The sequence below is a fragment of the Ctenopharyngodon idella genome, chromosome 22, assembly GCF_019924925.1.
Source record: "Ctenopharyngodon idella isolate HZGC_01 chromosome 22, HZGC01, whole genome shotgun sequence".
Taxonomy (NCBI): Eukaryota; Metazoa; Chordata; class Actinopteri; order Cypriniformes; family Xenocyprididae; genus Ctenopharyngodon; species Ctenopharyngodon idella.
Window position 1 is genome coordinate 7,111,632 of NC_067241.1, and position 14,809 is coordinate 7,126,440.

The 14,809-nt window shown below is 37.1% G+C and overlaps 1 protein-coding gene across 4 annotated transcripts in view; it reads right to left on the reverse strand.

Annotated features, from left to right (window-relative positions):
• Positions 1–1,997: 1,997 nt before the first annotated feature.
• arhgef10lb (Rho guanine nucleotide exchange factor (GEF) 10-like b) overlaps positions 1,998–14,809 on the reverse strand; it is a 49,171-nt gene continuing 36,359 nt past the window's right edge. For all 4 annotated transcript variants that reach the window (XM_051879046.1, XM_051879045.1, XM_051879044.1 and 1 more), the window contains exons 25-31: positions 10,849–10,935; positions 9,147–9,361; positions 8,841–8,998; positions 6,454–6,596; positions 4,537–4,708; positions 4,029–4,151; positions 1,998–3,260 (exon numbers count right to left, since the gene is read on the reverse strand). In XM_051879046.1, the coding sequence (XP_051735006.1) occupies positions 2,722–3,260; positions 4,029–4,151; positions 4,537–4,708; positions 6,454–6,596; positions 8,841–8,998; positions 9,147–9,361; positions 10,849–10,935 (1,437 nt within the window). In that variant the 3' untranslated portion in view covers positions 1,998–2,721. The remainder of the gene's footprint in view (positions 3,261–4,028; positions 4,152–4,536; positions 4,709–6,453; positions 6,597–8,840; positions 8,999–9,146; positions 9,362–10,848; positions 10,936–14,809) is intronic.

The following is a 14,809-nucleotide window of genomic DNA, read 5'->3' on the forward strand; positions in this document are numbered from 1 at the left end:
ATAACGTAAAAATGCTACAGGAAAAACCTGTTAAAGGGTTAGTTCACCCAAAAAATTAAATTTCTGTCATTAGGTACTCACCCTCATGTTGTCCTAAACCCGTAAGACCTTCGTTTGTCTTCAGAACACAAATTAAGATATTTTTGATGAAATCCGAGGTTATCTGATCCACACATAGGCAGCAATGACATTGCACCTTTTGAGGTCCAGAAAGGTACTAAAGACATCGTTAAAACCGTCGACGTGACTACAGTAGTTCAACCTTAATGTTATTAAGCGACGAGATTACTTTTTGCGCAAAAAAACAAAACAAAAATAACGTCTTTATTCAACAAATTTGTCTGTCCCCTGTCATACTGCTACACTATTTTCGTTGCAGAGCTTCTTCTTTTTTTTTTTTTGAGCTTCAGTGTTTATGTCTGAACGTGGGCTTACACATGCGTCGTGCTGCTCACATGACCAGAGCCGGCCAATACTGAGCCGCCATTCGAACGTAAACACTTGAAGCTCTGCAATGAAAATAGCAGGGGACAGACGAATTTGTTGAATAAAATTGTTATTTTTGTTTTTGGCACAAAAAGTAATCTCGTCGCTTAATAATATTAAGGTTGAACTACTGTAGTCACGTCGACTGTTTTAACGATGTCTTTAGTACCTTTCTGGCCCTCAAAAGGTGCAATGTCCTTGCTGCCTATGTGTGGATACCCTCGGATTTCATCAAAAAATATCTTAATTTGTGTTCCGAAGACAAACAAAGGTCTTATGGGTTTGGGATGACATGAGGGTGAGTACTTAATGACAGAAATTTCATTTTTGGGTGAACTAACCCTTTAATTGTGTACATATACTATATATAATAATAGGAAGTACAAAGGATGAATCACCACAGGCCTTTAATTTTGTTATAGTCAAAAAAATTTACAATGTACAGTAGAAGTTCCTGTGTGACACACATATTCTAATTTAAAATAAAATTAAATACTCTAATTTTTTGTATGTTTTGCTGCTTAGTTCAGATTTATATATAAAACACAAATGGTCATGAACTGTAAATAGATAGCAAAATGCCCAATATACTGTATATTGATTTTTTTTTTTTTTTTTTTTAACCATAATTTATGAATTTAAGAGCATCTAAAATGAACACACATGTTGTATTATGAGTAAGTACAGTCATTGGCACATCCTCCATAATCACAGCGGTGCGAACATTGTGCTTCTATTTAAGTTTTACAAAGGAGTGGCATTATCTTGATCAAGTCCTTCAATTAGCAATAATGAGTGTCTTGATTTCCCACCAGACACAAAGCAATCAAACATCTCTAATTAGAAGCCTTTGATGTAAGCATAGTTTACAGCTCCTCAAACTAAATGAGACTCCATACCAACCACACCACAGAAGAAACTTACTGTCACAGAGAAAAACTCCATCCTCAAAGTAAACCAAAGTTTCTCTTCTGCAAACACAATAGCTTTTATATTCAATAATGGACTAGCTTGATGCATTTCATTCGAGCATGAATTAAACCCATCCTGTCATTTACTTGAATAGCACCACAGGAAGAGCACAAAATTAATAGATGAAATGAGCATGCATCCTGCTTACAAAACATCTACTATCAGAACGATGAGTGACTGTTAGACAGCTCCTTTAAATCCTGACAGGTCAGTTTTACTCGGCGTCTGCCAGAGATGTGATTTGGCATCCTCTTCACGTAGCACTGGTGTCACAACGTGCATATATTAACCGCTGCCTGAGCTGCGCCATACTGCGTTTGCTGATATGTTTACTGTGAGAACTGGCAGTGGCTGCGCAGAGATAAAAGGCTGAAAATATGCTGATATTCAACATAAAATATTACTCTGCAGTATTAATTTACAGCATGCCTTCGCACACAATACCATTTCAAAACCATTTAATGTTGAGTCAGTTTAAAATCAAATGAAATGCTTTTAAATGAAATGAAATAGTAATGGAAAAATTGCAGAAACTTCACTCATAGTAAATATGATTTATTTTTTTTAACAAAGTGACAATGCGAACAATGAAACAAGTACCTACAATGAAGACTTCATTTCTTCCTATCACATTCCACACTAAAATAATATTAAAACACATTTAAATAGACTCCAAATGTTCAACTACCTTACTTTTCTGTGCACACCGCACAGGTGGTGCTGCATAAAAAAATATCTTTTATCATTTAAAGAAAGAAAGAATTGGGTCACAGCCAATGCTCAGATACATACTAAGGATTACTTTATGTATTACAATCTGAAAAAAACAACAACACTTACCCTGATTCCTCGCATGCAAGATGTGATATAATTAAATTATTTGGTGGTATCAGTCATTTAGTGATATTTTCAAGAGGTGAGATTATTTTATATTTAGATGTAATGCATTATATAGCCAACTGAGCACATGCTATTATTATGACAGACGAATATTGAACAGTGCGGTTGTTTATGAGGAATATTCCAGCTCAATCGACAGCATTTGTGGCATAATGTTGATTACCACAAATAAAACTTGCCCCTCATTTTCTTAAAAAACAAAAAACAAAAAAAAACAACTTCTGGAGGAGAAGTTGAATAAATAATCCTCATAAACCAAACAAAGACAGGCTTACAGTCTGTTTGTCCTTCAATGATCCAACAATCCTCCATCACTGCAAAAACACCTTATGAAAGCCAAAGGGTGAAGAATTTATTACTTTCTCAAACTGTAATGGGTAATTGCCAGACCATGAGCGTGTTCTCAGTGGAGTCATGGGAGTTAGAGGAGTTAGCAAGTCGACGGAACCCTTTTCCACCGGATATAACGGCGGCTGAAGTCACTTTCTCCCTACGTGCCGATTCCTTAGATGAGGGCCCAGGCCCTCTGACCCAAACCTCGGGGTCATCGCTCAGCTCATAGATAGAGCCGTCCTCTAGGGTGTGCTCCAGAGATTCCTGGGTTGAGTTGGATGATTCTTCGGGCAGGGCTGTCAGGAGTTTCCCTGGGAGCTGAGAGGTAGAACGGAGGTGGTACTGCAGCAGCACCCCTTTGGCTTTTGTCTCTCCCTGAGGAGAGCCATCCGCCTGCTGGAGGGACTCCTGAGAGGAATTTGTCGCCTCCTTATCTTCACCTCCATTATTTGAATCCACACCCTCCGCGGCAGAATCTCGCTTCAGGAAATCTTGGGATAAAATGCTGGAGGAGGCCAGCAAGAATTCAACAGGGCCATTGTGAGCGTTGAGTGAGGTCATCCCTTTTCCTGATGGGAAAGAGAGACATTTTAGCCACTTTTCCACCGTCAGTTGAACGGTTCCAGTTAGATTTTAAAAAGAAGGCTTAATCATTATGTTCACAACTTGTAATAATAATTTCAATGAGCTTATTGTTTAAAATGAATATATTATCTTAGCTAACTGCATGATTTGTATATGTATAATTGTGATGTCACCTCTGATAACAGATTAAATTAGACACGCATTCTCTGTAAAGCTGCTTTGAAACGATATGTATTGTGAAAAGTGCTATACAAATAAATGCGAATTGAATTGAATTACTTGAGCCTAGTAAGGCATGATTACAAACGATTCTCGGCCCGAAATTCTCAGCACGGTTGGTTAACAGTGCTGAACCGTGTTGGTAGAAAGCGTGTAGTGACAACGCAACTCAGGATTTGTCACTTGTCTGTTGCCTGGCTACCAGTTTCTCTGTAGTTGGCTAAGCGCTCTATTTGAGCGATGTAAACACAAAATAATAATAAAATTAAAAGAAAATCTGATCATCCTCCATAACTTGGTTGCTATTTATATCTTATATCGTCTGTAAACTGTTGCTTTACTGAAGCAACGACTGACGCATTTGTATTACATTCCAAAGAGCTCTGCTATCAGCCCTACAGTGGAAAATGAAATCATATCCGTACCGGCTGGGCCGAATCGGCACGGAATGGAACAATTAAGTAAAGAGAATGCTATGGCCTGAAGGTGGAAAGGCTTAGATGCAATAATTTTTTGTTTTAATTGTGGCTCACCTGTTATTTTGGGGATGCCCTCCAGTCTGGGCACTGGCAGGGTGACAATAATGCCCTGAGCTGTGCCCACCCATAGCAGCCCTTGGCAGATGAGCAGGCTGGTTACACACACAGCTTTTTGACCTGTGAAAAAAAAGATAGTCACTTTTAATTTTATTTTTTGTTTTTTTAAATAAATTTTTCATTATTTGTTATATTATATTTTATTTTAATATTTGTTATTTTATTTTTTATTTTATATTTTTCAAATTTCACTACCAATCCTGGTCAGGCATTTTTTGATAAATTGTCACTTTTAAATTTTATAAATTTTTAATTATTTGTTATTTTACTTTCTATTTTTTTCTTTTCTTTTTTATTTTTCAAATTTCACTACCAACTCCTGGTCGGCTTTAAACATTTTTGTGAATGTTGACACCTGACACTTGTGCCCCCTTTCAGAGCCTGTGTGCCAAAACATCATCCAACCGAAATTATATCCTGCACCATAATCACATGTTGGACTTGCCAGGGCTCAAATATGCAGAGGGTGTTGAAATGTTGATCTCTTGGAGGTGTTCCAATGTTTCTGTGTGAAACAGACGTAGCGATGATCCCTCTGAAAACGCCATCCACACCCCTCCTCCAGCGCGCACCATGTGGGTCACACTAACCATAGGGTCTGGATGAACTTCAAAACTCTGGGAATCATAAAAAATACAAAATAATGATGAAAATGCATAAAAACAAGAAAGAGCAAGAGGAACTGTAGAATTAGGGAGAAAGAGAGAGAGAAAAAAAAAACATCAAAGTTTAGGCCAACACTCTGGACTCAAAAGTGGGTATAATTCAAAGTCAGAGTATATACTGCCTAATTAAAGGCGGTTTGGGCATGTGAGGCTGGGCATATTATATCAGAGTCCAAAATGGCAACTGTTAAGGAAAACCAAATAAACTTAAATTATTAGTAAACAATCCACTAAAAATGTTTAGAAAATCGATTATTTAAGTTAAAAGAGCACTACAGTCACAGTAATAACACTAAGAGGCAATTATAATATGAAAATTTTAGAATCTGATATTTTCTAATATACTATACTATATATATATATATATATATATATATATAATATGATTTTTTTGTTTTTTAATTAAATACAAATTAAATTACATTTTGTCAACACACCGTCTGTATTTTTTATCAAATAAATGCAGCCTTGGTGAGCATAAGAGACATTAAAAAGCTTGGGGTCAGTAAGAATTTTTTTTTTGAAGGAAATTAAAGAAATTAATACTTTTATTCAGCAAGAATGCATTAAATTGATCAAACGTGACAGTACATTTATAATGTTACAAAAGATTCTGTTTCAGATAAATGCTGTTCTTTTGAACTTTCTATTCGTCAAAGAATTATGAAAAAAAAAAAAATTGTACACTGTTTTCAATATTGATCATTTTTAAAATTTCTTGAGCAGCAAATCAGCATATTATAATGATTTCTAAAGGATCATGTGACACTGAACACTGGAGTAATGATGCTGAAATTTCAGCTTTGCCATCACAGGAATAAATTGCATTTTAAAATATATTCAAATAGAAAACGATTATTTTAAATTGTAAAAATATTTCACAATATTACTGTGTTTGCTGTATTTTGGATCAAATAAATGCAGCCTTGATGAGCAGAAAAGACTTCTTTTAAAAACATTAAAAAAAATCTTACCGACCTAAAACTTTTGAATGGTATTGTGTACACACACACACCATATGCCCCACTGTTTAATGTTTTTTTTTTTTTTTTTTTTGTAGCCATAATTGCAGAATGCCAGCACTCCCTGCACCTTTTGCCTCTGTTTTACAACAGATAAATTCTTAAAGATGCTTTCTCTATAGGTGCAAACAACTATTGACTTGCAAATGTAAACATGCTGACATGTCCATATGCGTACCCACATCTTATCTTCCGGTTGAACTGAACTTCCAACTTCCAAAGCTGAATTTAATCCTGATATTAAGCATCAGGAAGGCAGAGGGAGGGTGCACTCCTTGCGGCAAAATAGAGAGGTTGGCTCAGCTGTCAGAAGTGATCAAAGGCTAGCACCCTAACATGCTGTTGGGCTTCTACAGGGAGGATACCTTTTATGTGTGGCTTAAGATGCGCTCTCATAATGCATCTAGCACAGGAAGCCATCTTAATAGAGAAATGAAATGTAAAACTTTAAAATAAAAGAATCATTTCAAGCTTTCCTAAACCAACCTTTGTTACAGAACACATCTCAACCTTTGATAGGTGACATGACAGTTCAATCTTTTGACTCGTACGATCGTATGAAAAGCACTGGGTCTTCATTGTGAAGGTGGTGGAATCACATTCAACACATTTTCATTTCTCCAACACATTTCTCAGAGGAGAAGGATCTAATGTCTATCACGTGTGAGTGTCTACCTGAGTTCTGAGAGAAGAGCCCTCAATCACAGAGACCTGGTTGGCACAGCTGGCCCACACATGCTCGTCTATTCGGAGGAGCTTGAGGATGGGCGCACATCCAATAACCACATGTCTGCAGGAATCTGGATCCCACAACCCCTCTGTAACCGCAACATGCATGCTGGATTTAGAGCTGCTACTGGAAATGGCTAATATTTACACATCTTTGACAATGTAGTAGTAGATTCAGAGAGTTTAAAATATTAAAGGGTTAGTTCACCCAAAAATTACATTTTTGTCATTAAGTACTCATGTTGTTCCACACCCGTAAGACCTCTGTTCATCTTCAGAACACCAATTAAGATATTTTTTATGAAATCCAAAGGTTTTTTATCCCCCATAGAAAGCAACGTAATTACTTCTTTTCTGGACCTTCAATTACGTGACTACAGTGGTTCAACCTTAATGTAACGTCAGAACGCTGACTCGGTATTGGCCAGCATCTGCGTCAGCATCACATGCATGCATCGTGCTGCTCAAGTGAACAGCGTCAGCCAATACTGAGCTGGCATTCTGATGTACAACCTGGAAGCGCTGAACATAAACAGCGTAGGAGACTGAAAGGGGAGAAACGAATTTGTTAAATAAAGGTCATTATTTTTGTTTCGTTTTTGCGCACAAAAAATATTCTCGTCACTTCATAACATTGAGGCTGAACCACTGTAGTCATGTTGACTATTTTAACAATGTCTTTACTACCTTTCTGGACCTTAAATGATGGTAATTGTGTTGCTTTCTATGGCGGATAAAAAACCTCTTGGATTTCATCAAAAAATATCTTAATTTGTGTTCCGAAGATGAACGAAGGTCTTACGGGTTTAGAACGACATGAGGGTGAGTAATTAATGACAGAAATTTCAATTTTGGGTGAACTATCCCTTTAAGTATATTAATTACAGTTGCAGGAAAAAAATATGTGAACCTTTCACCTGGAGTTCTAAACAAACTGGATCCCACTGACTTTTGTTATATGGACAAAAATACATTTTTCAAAGTATCTTCTTTTGTTTTCCACTGAAGAAAGAAAGTCATACAAGTTTGGAATGACATGAGGGTGAGTAAATGATGACAAAATTCAAGTTGTTGGATGAACTATCCTTTTAACATTTTTATTTGTTAAATGAAGTCAGTTAACCCAACCCAAACTATATAATAACTATTCTACAAGGTGAAGATTTCGTATAAATTTGTGCGATGTGATTTGTACTGCATTGCATGAAGGTCCACCCGTCGATGGGGCATATGTCCCATGTGCAAATGAGAGCCTACAAATTAGCCACCAATTCGTCAAACCGTAAAATAGTTACGAATTACCATGAGAGTCTGATCTCATGGTAATTCTAATCTGGAATCCCAACATTTAGAGCCGGGGCATGGAGGTGTACATATGGAAAAAAAAGTTTTCAAAAGAGCACCTGGATATTTTGCCTGCCCTACTTGCAAAATATTCTGTGGACAGGTGAAGCCAAAGGTGTTTGAAAGTAGTTAGAAGTTCTTCAGAAAAACTGGGATTGAGGGACATCATGGGGCTTTGCAGCCTCAGGATCTGCACAGCTTACTATCATTGACAGAAAAATAACTTCCTAGGTTTAAGAGGTCATTTTGCAGGAGGATGTAAGTTCGTCTGTTTGCCAACTGAAACTCAGAAGTCGAGAGATTCAACAGGACAACCATTTCAAGCACAGGAATAAATCAACTACAAAATCTGATGTGGCTCAGTCCTGACCTTAACCTGACTGAGATGCTTTGGCATGACCTCAAGTGAGTGATTCACACCAGACATCCCAAAAATATTGCTGAACTGAAATGATTTTGCAAAGAGGAAACACTTTTTTCCACCCTGCCCTGTGAATTTTTACCATGTGTGCCCAATAAAAACATGCAAATGCATCATTGTTTGTGTGTTATTTGTTTAAGCAGATTGCATTTGTCTTTTGTTGAAGATTAGATGGAATTTTATGACCAATTTATGCAGAAATCCAAGAGTTCACATAATGTTTCCTGTAACTGTAAATCCAAAGTAAATAAAAAGTGAATTTAATTTATAAAATGTAACATTGTAGAATTAATTAAAGGGATAGTTCAACCAAATATGAAAATTATGTCAGTATTTACTCACCCTCATGTAGTTTCAATCCTGCATGTCTTTATTTCTTCTGCGGAACATGAAAGAAGATATCTTGAAGAATGCTGGTAACCAAACAGTTTTGGTGACCATTCAGTTCCATATCTTCTTTTATGTTTCTCAGAACAGAAAAATAAAGCCATACAGTTTTGGAACGTCATGAGACTGAATCCCTTTAATTTCTATTTTCACTGAAAATTACACTATGAAATTATTCTACCTTCACTCTTTCTGTTGTAAATGGCAACTTTTCCATTACTCAGTCCGGCGAAAAGAAAGTTGGCAGAGTGTTGTAGGCACAGAACCGGGCAGCCCTCGGAGTTACTGAATGTTAGCAGACACTGAGCAGCGGTGTCCACACTTCCATAAACCAGGATGCTTGAGAAACACACACACACACACACACACACACACAATATCAAGAGCTTTTCAAGGAAAAAAGTATTCTGACTTTCTGCATAGAATTAGCAATGTAATGACTCAAATTACCCCAGACCAATACAGGTAAGGATTCAAAAAGACTCACTTGCCATCCAATAATCCTACACAGATGGTGTTGCCGATCTTGGAAGTAACTTCAGAGGTCTGTGTCTCCAGTTCTTCATCTGTGCTGGGCTCTGGGATATACTCCAGACAAAGCACCGGGGAACCCAGAGAGAAACTCTTCACGGAGCGTGGAGTGGGTCGGTTAAGTGAGAAAATCTCCACCTGCCCATGGGAGTCGTCACCCCCACTAGCCACCTGTGCAGTCAAAGAGACAACAAAAAGAAAACAAACATGAGAAGGAGGACATCCAGTGCCTGAACTCACTGACATGGCCCTCTGAGAGGCTGCAGGCAAAAAAGATGGAAGAAAAAAAAAATGTGGAAGCACAGCCACGAGATAAATGATTTATAAAATGTCTTTTGATGTGGAATACTTGATGTTTGTTTCTAGATCTGCCTTTCGAGAAACTTTTAATCCTGCTTCCCTCTTTCTTTTAAATGTCGATCAAACTATTCTAACAGTGTTTTTTTGAGGAGCTCCTGCTACCTTCACTTACTACAGGTGGAAAAGCTCTGTAAGTAGAAAGAAAAATATCACAGAAAAATACATTTCCATGTAGGAGTTGTGATTCAGTCAGAATGGAGAACTGGTTCATGGCCTCAAAACTTTTATATTGGAAATTACACAAGTTAGTTACAATCTTTCAAACAATGTGGTCCGACAGCACTGGGACTTTCCACTGTTTGTCTCCAGATTTAAGTGATTTTTAAGTGATAAAGTGCATGTTTCTTTGTTATGATGAATGAGTCAGTGAATCATTCATTCAACTGATTCATTCAAACACACCGATTAATTCAGGAACAAAACAACTGACTGTGGACCTGTCCAAATACCCACACTTGTGGTATTTGCACTTGACCACTTGTCTACTTACATATTTCCTGTATTTGTGTTGTAAAAATGCAAGTTTACTTACACACACGTTATTTACACATTTTTATTTTCAATACTTTGCATTTTAAAATAAACTTCTAAATGTCCTAATTTTCATTTTAAAGTGAACTAATCCTTTAACAGACAACACAATTTAGTAATTGTGGTGATTTTAATTAAGTGTTAAAAAGCAGTTGCAAACATTTAACAAAATACACACACTCATCTCTGTACCAAAAATATTTGCAACACTTTACATTTTACTACCAAATTATTTGTAATATCTAATTAATTTTATTCAGAACAATGGCAATCTTCCTTGTGTGATATTTCTTAAATATAAACTGAATACTGTATATTGCAGAGGCAAATTATGCTGAATGTGCAATAGTACTTAAAATGCTAAAGGTTCAAACCCTGCAAGGAATGATCCATGTGCTTTCCATTGTGCCTTTGAGCAAGCATACTGTAAGTGGATTAAAAAAAATGCTAAATGACTACTTTTGTTAAGTGTGATGACTGGAGGTCTGTGAAATTTGCAAATTGTCAGTAAGTTTAAAAAAGGAGCTATATAGGATAGGATGTTTTCTCTTGTACCATCCTGATGACAGCCCTGGTCAGAGGTAGACTATTCAAATGTTTGTGGGTGATTTGTTTCCTCTCATCCTCTGCATCAGAAGTGAGGTGAGGGAAGTGACCCCTAGGTGCATCATCAGAGATGTACAGAGATATTGTGATATTCCAGCACCATTAGGGAGGCTGATTTATAAAGAAGAAAAGATGTTCTCATTGTGGAAAAATGTACCTACCCAGAGGTAGCCCTGAGGCAAGGATGTGCTGGCGGCAGAAAAACCGAGAAGAGCACAGTGGACTGGGTTATATAGGGCAGCCTGCAACTGCAAAAAAACAAGATAAAGAGATCACTTTTAAAATCAGCATTAAAACACAGTTCAATTACATCATATATGATATATTACACACACACACACACACACACACACACACATACATACAGTGCCCTCCACTAATATTGGCATTATCCATGTGTGCACCAAACCCATCTGGTGGGTTTGCTGCCAAAAAGCTCTTGTTTTTGGATGAGCAAGGAGGATTTTTCTTGAAACCCTCCCGAACAACTTTTGGTGATGTAGGTGCTGTTTGGTCATTTTTTTTTAGGCTTTCTGACCCCAAGACTTAACTAATTTCTGCAATTCTCCAGCTGTGATCCTTGAGTTTTTGGCCACTCAAACTTTCCTCCTCACCGCGCATTAGGACGATTTAGACACACGTCCTCTTCCAGGCAGATTTGAAACATCTTTAGTTGATTGGAACTTCTTAATTATTGCCCTGATATTGGAAATGGGGATTTTCAATGCATTAGCTATTTTCTTATAGCCATTTTCTATTTTGTGAAGCTCACAATCTTTTGCTGCACATCAGAACTATATTCTTTGGTTTTAACCATTGTGACGGATGATTAAGGGAATTTGGCCTTTGTGTTTACACATATTTGTACTCCTGTGGAACAGGAAGTCATGGGTGGACAGTTTCATGCTGCTAGTCACCCTGGCGTGCTAAAAAAAAAAAAAAAAAAAAAAAAAAAAAAAATGTAAATATGAATGGAAATATACTTCAGAGATATTTTACCCATAAGAATTTCTAGGGGTGCAAATAATTGTGGCCAACGTGTTTATTTCATAGTGTGAGTTTCCCCCATTTTCAATTGTTTTACTTTGATGAAAGGTTAGAATTTTGTACATTTTTTGAATGAAAGATCAAAAGGATAAACAATGCAGATTTATTTTCACAGCCTCCTTTGCTCATATGTACTAAGGGTGCCAATATTTGTGGAGGGCACTGTATAGTGTGTGTGTGTGTGCGTGCGTGCGCGTGTGTGTGTGTGTGTGTGTGTGTTTCTCATTTCTAATCTATATGCAACTAACGTCACTTTGTATGTCTAAGACTGTAATTCTGCTTCTGCAGTGTGGCATGTGGATAAGTATAGTTAACCATTCTGGTGCAACTGCACTTTTATTCTTCATATTAACAAGAGATCAGCAAATTTGTGTGTCTATCAACAAAAAAGGCAGGATATATTCTGTTTACCCTCAAAGTAAGCATCTTGAGGCTCGATTTCATGAAGGCAAGCATTAAGAGTAGCCTGCTTTTGACAACAGGAATATTTGATATTAATCAAAATTGCCTTGTGTCACTCACAGACCTTAAGCTTGTGCTCAGAGAGCTGTCAGTAACCCTGAGAAATTCTGTTTTTTCGTCATTCAAGTAGCTGTACTTGCATGCCTGTTACTGACATAGCTGCTTGAGGAAGGTACCAAGATGGCCGCCAAGTGAACTGAATTGCCTTGAAGGAACATTCTCATGTCAAGACTTTTTTTAAATATCCTTTTAACTGTGCTGAATGTGCATTTTGTTCTAAAACATAATCATTAGAGTACTGCAATAGTCGGATCAAAGAAAGACTGTTTTTTGCATGTTCAAAAAGCCAACTCAGAGCCAAAGGATTATCTAAACTAGAGGACAGAATTATACTTTTATTTATTTATTTTTGGATTGAAGGCCTTAAATGGGGCATGATAAATATGATGCACATCTTTTGATTTTTCCCTCAGTTTCAGAAAGCGATAAGAAAGGGATTTCAGATTCTTACAATTAATTTCACTTTATTTTAGGGTTGCAAAAGCATAGTTGTTACACACGTTGTCATCCATGTTTTGGCAGCTGTGGCGACTCTGATGCGTGCTGAGTTACTGCATATCTAAAAGGGCTGGTGACCACATGCAGCCAGCACTTGGCTTGGGAAGAGAAGTAAAAGAAGTCAACTGGCTGCAGGGTGTTTTGGCTCAAATTAGACAGACATAAGGTTATTAAACACCCATTGCCATTCACATATAATTTATGCACAAGCCAGACAAGCTATTATTCCAGGTTTAATCATCAACGGCCCATATGTCTAGTGACAAACCCACCCCTGCCAACACTGTTATTCTTAATTAGGAGTACACGGTTTACCACAGCAAGACAACACATCAATCAGCACATAGTGTAGTAACTTATTTGATTATAATAGCTCCTAATTACAGCTCATGAGAAGTATACAACAAAGGTTTTAAGGGTTTTGTTTCACAACGGTATGTAACAATGAATGTATTGTCATGTCATGTCAAAACCCTTCCAGTAAATGTCATGGTGTATCCAAATAAGTGTAACATGACATAAAATACAGAAAAATGTAACTGGTTTCTGTGTTGCTATTAAAGTAATACTTTGTCATTGAAAAAAAAAAAAAAAAAAAATGAAATTGAGTCATTTGGACCACTTGCCTGGTACTTTTGCTTTTTAAACCTTGAAAGCTCTAGTAATTGATGGCGCTTATAAGCACCTTCTATTTTTTATTTTACTTAGTTTTCCTTTTTTAGCAGCTTGAATAGACCATAATTACAGTATTTTGCTGTTAATCCTTTTGCACACACTCAAGACATTTCCTGTTACTGTTTCAAACTTTCAATTAGATGAAACCGATTTATCCTCAGTGATGGCATTAAAGTACAGCCCCAAACAACATACATTTTTCTACTTTTAGCTCAGACAAATCTGTAGAAGCTTTATGAAGTTGTCCCTTTTTATTACTTATAGGGTTAAACATTGGATGGATGGATGGATGGATCACAGGTACTGCAATATAGTTTCACTAAAGGACCAACAAGCAACACAACAACATTTATCAAAATGGGGGACTGGGCAGCTTTTATCTGTAATGTAATGAGAACCCATTACGTTTTCATGACACATTAGCCTATAGCACATTTCCATGGTAAGAGGATGACCTGTTTAGATGAAACAGTCCTTATTGTGTTTGAGGAGGATCTTGCGTGGGAATCGCAGGCTGCCGCTGTCCCTCTCCTGCTGTGAGCCTGATGCTCAGCACTCTGATGTGCAAAACTTGCTGCAAACTCACTCTTCCTGGATATGCACTGTGGGAATGGAGCCCCTTTTCATCTTAAGCAATCTACTGGGGCCAAGGCTTTTATTTTCCCCTCCATGGAAAAAACAGGCAGAATATTTAATATGTACATGAATTAGCCCACTGGAATTATTTATACAAGGTTCTGTGTCAGGCTTGTTATTTTCCTTCAGAATGGGCTAAAAATGTTGTGCTGCTGTATCTTACTGTAGCATTCTAGAAAAAACATCTCTTAAAACAGAAGAATCCTAATGACCTTATGGCAGATTTTTATGGTCCTTGTTCCAGCTTTCTATCTCAGAGTTCTGATAATATGGGGTGGATGGGAGTTATTTGAGAAGACAGAGTTAAAACACAGCCACATTTGTCTCACAGGTGTTCATCCTGAACACAGACTACACTTCACATCACATAAGGATCTGCTTGTCTATTCCTGCATCTTCTCTAGCAGCCACAGATCTGCCTTGCTTTAATCTGCAGTAATGAAGGTATTTTCCCCCCACTCTTTTTTACCATCAAACATTTCACACAAAAAAAAAGTTTCCTACACAAGTTATAGAAGTAATATTTAAGAACATCTTTAGAACTATTCTGTCGCATACATTTGTATGTACAAAAATATAAACACAGACGCTTCTGTTTATATTATACCTAGAAGCTTATCTTGTGATGAAGACAAGAAATTTCACGTTCACTTCGCTTTGGACTTTTCTTGGAGAATAAGAATCTTGTCCATTATTCAACAATGATTTAATTGGCTTGCTCAAAGCTTTTCTTGTCGTGTACTG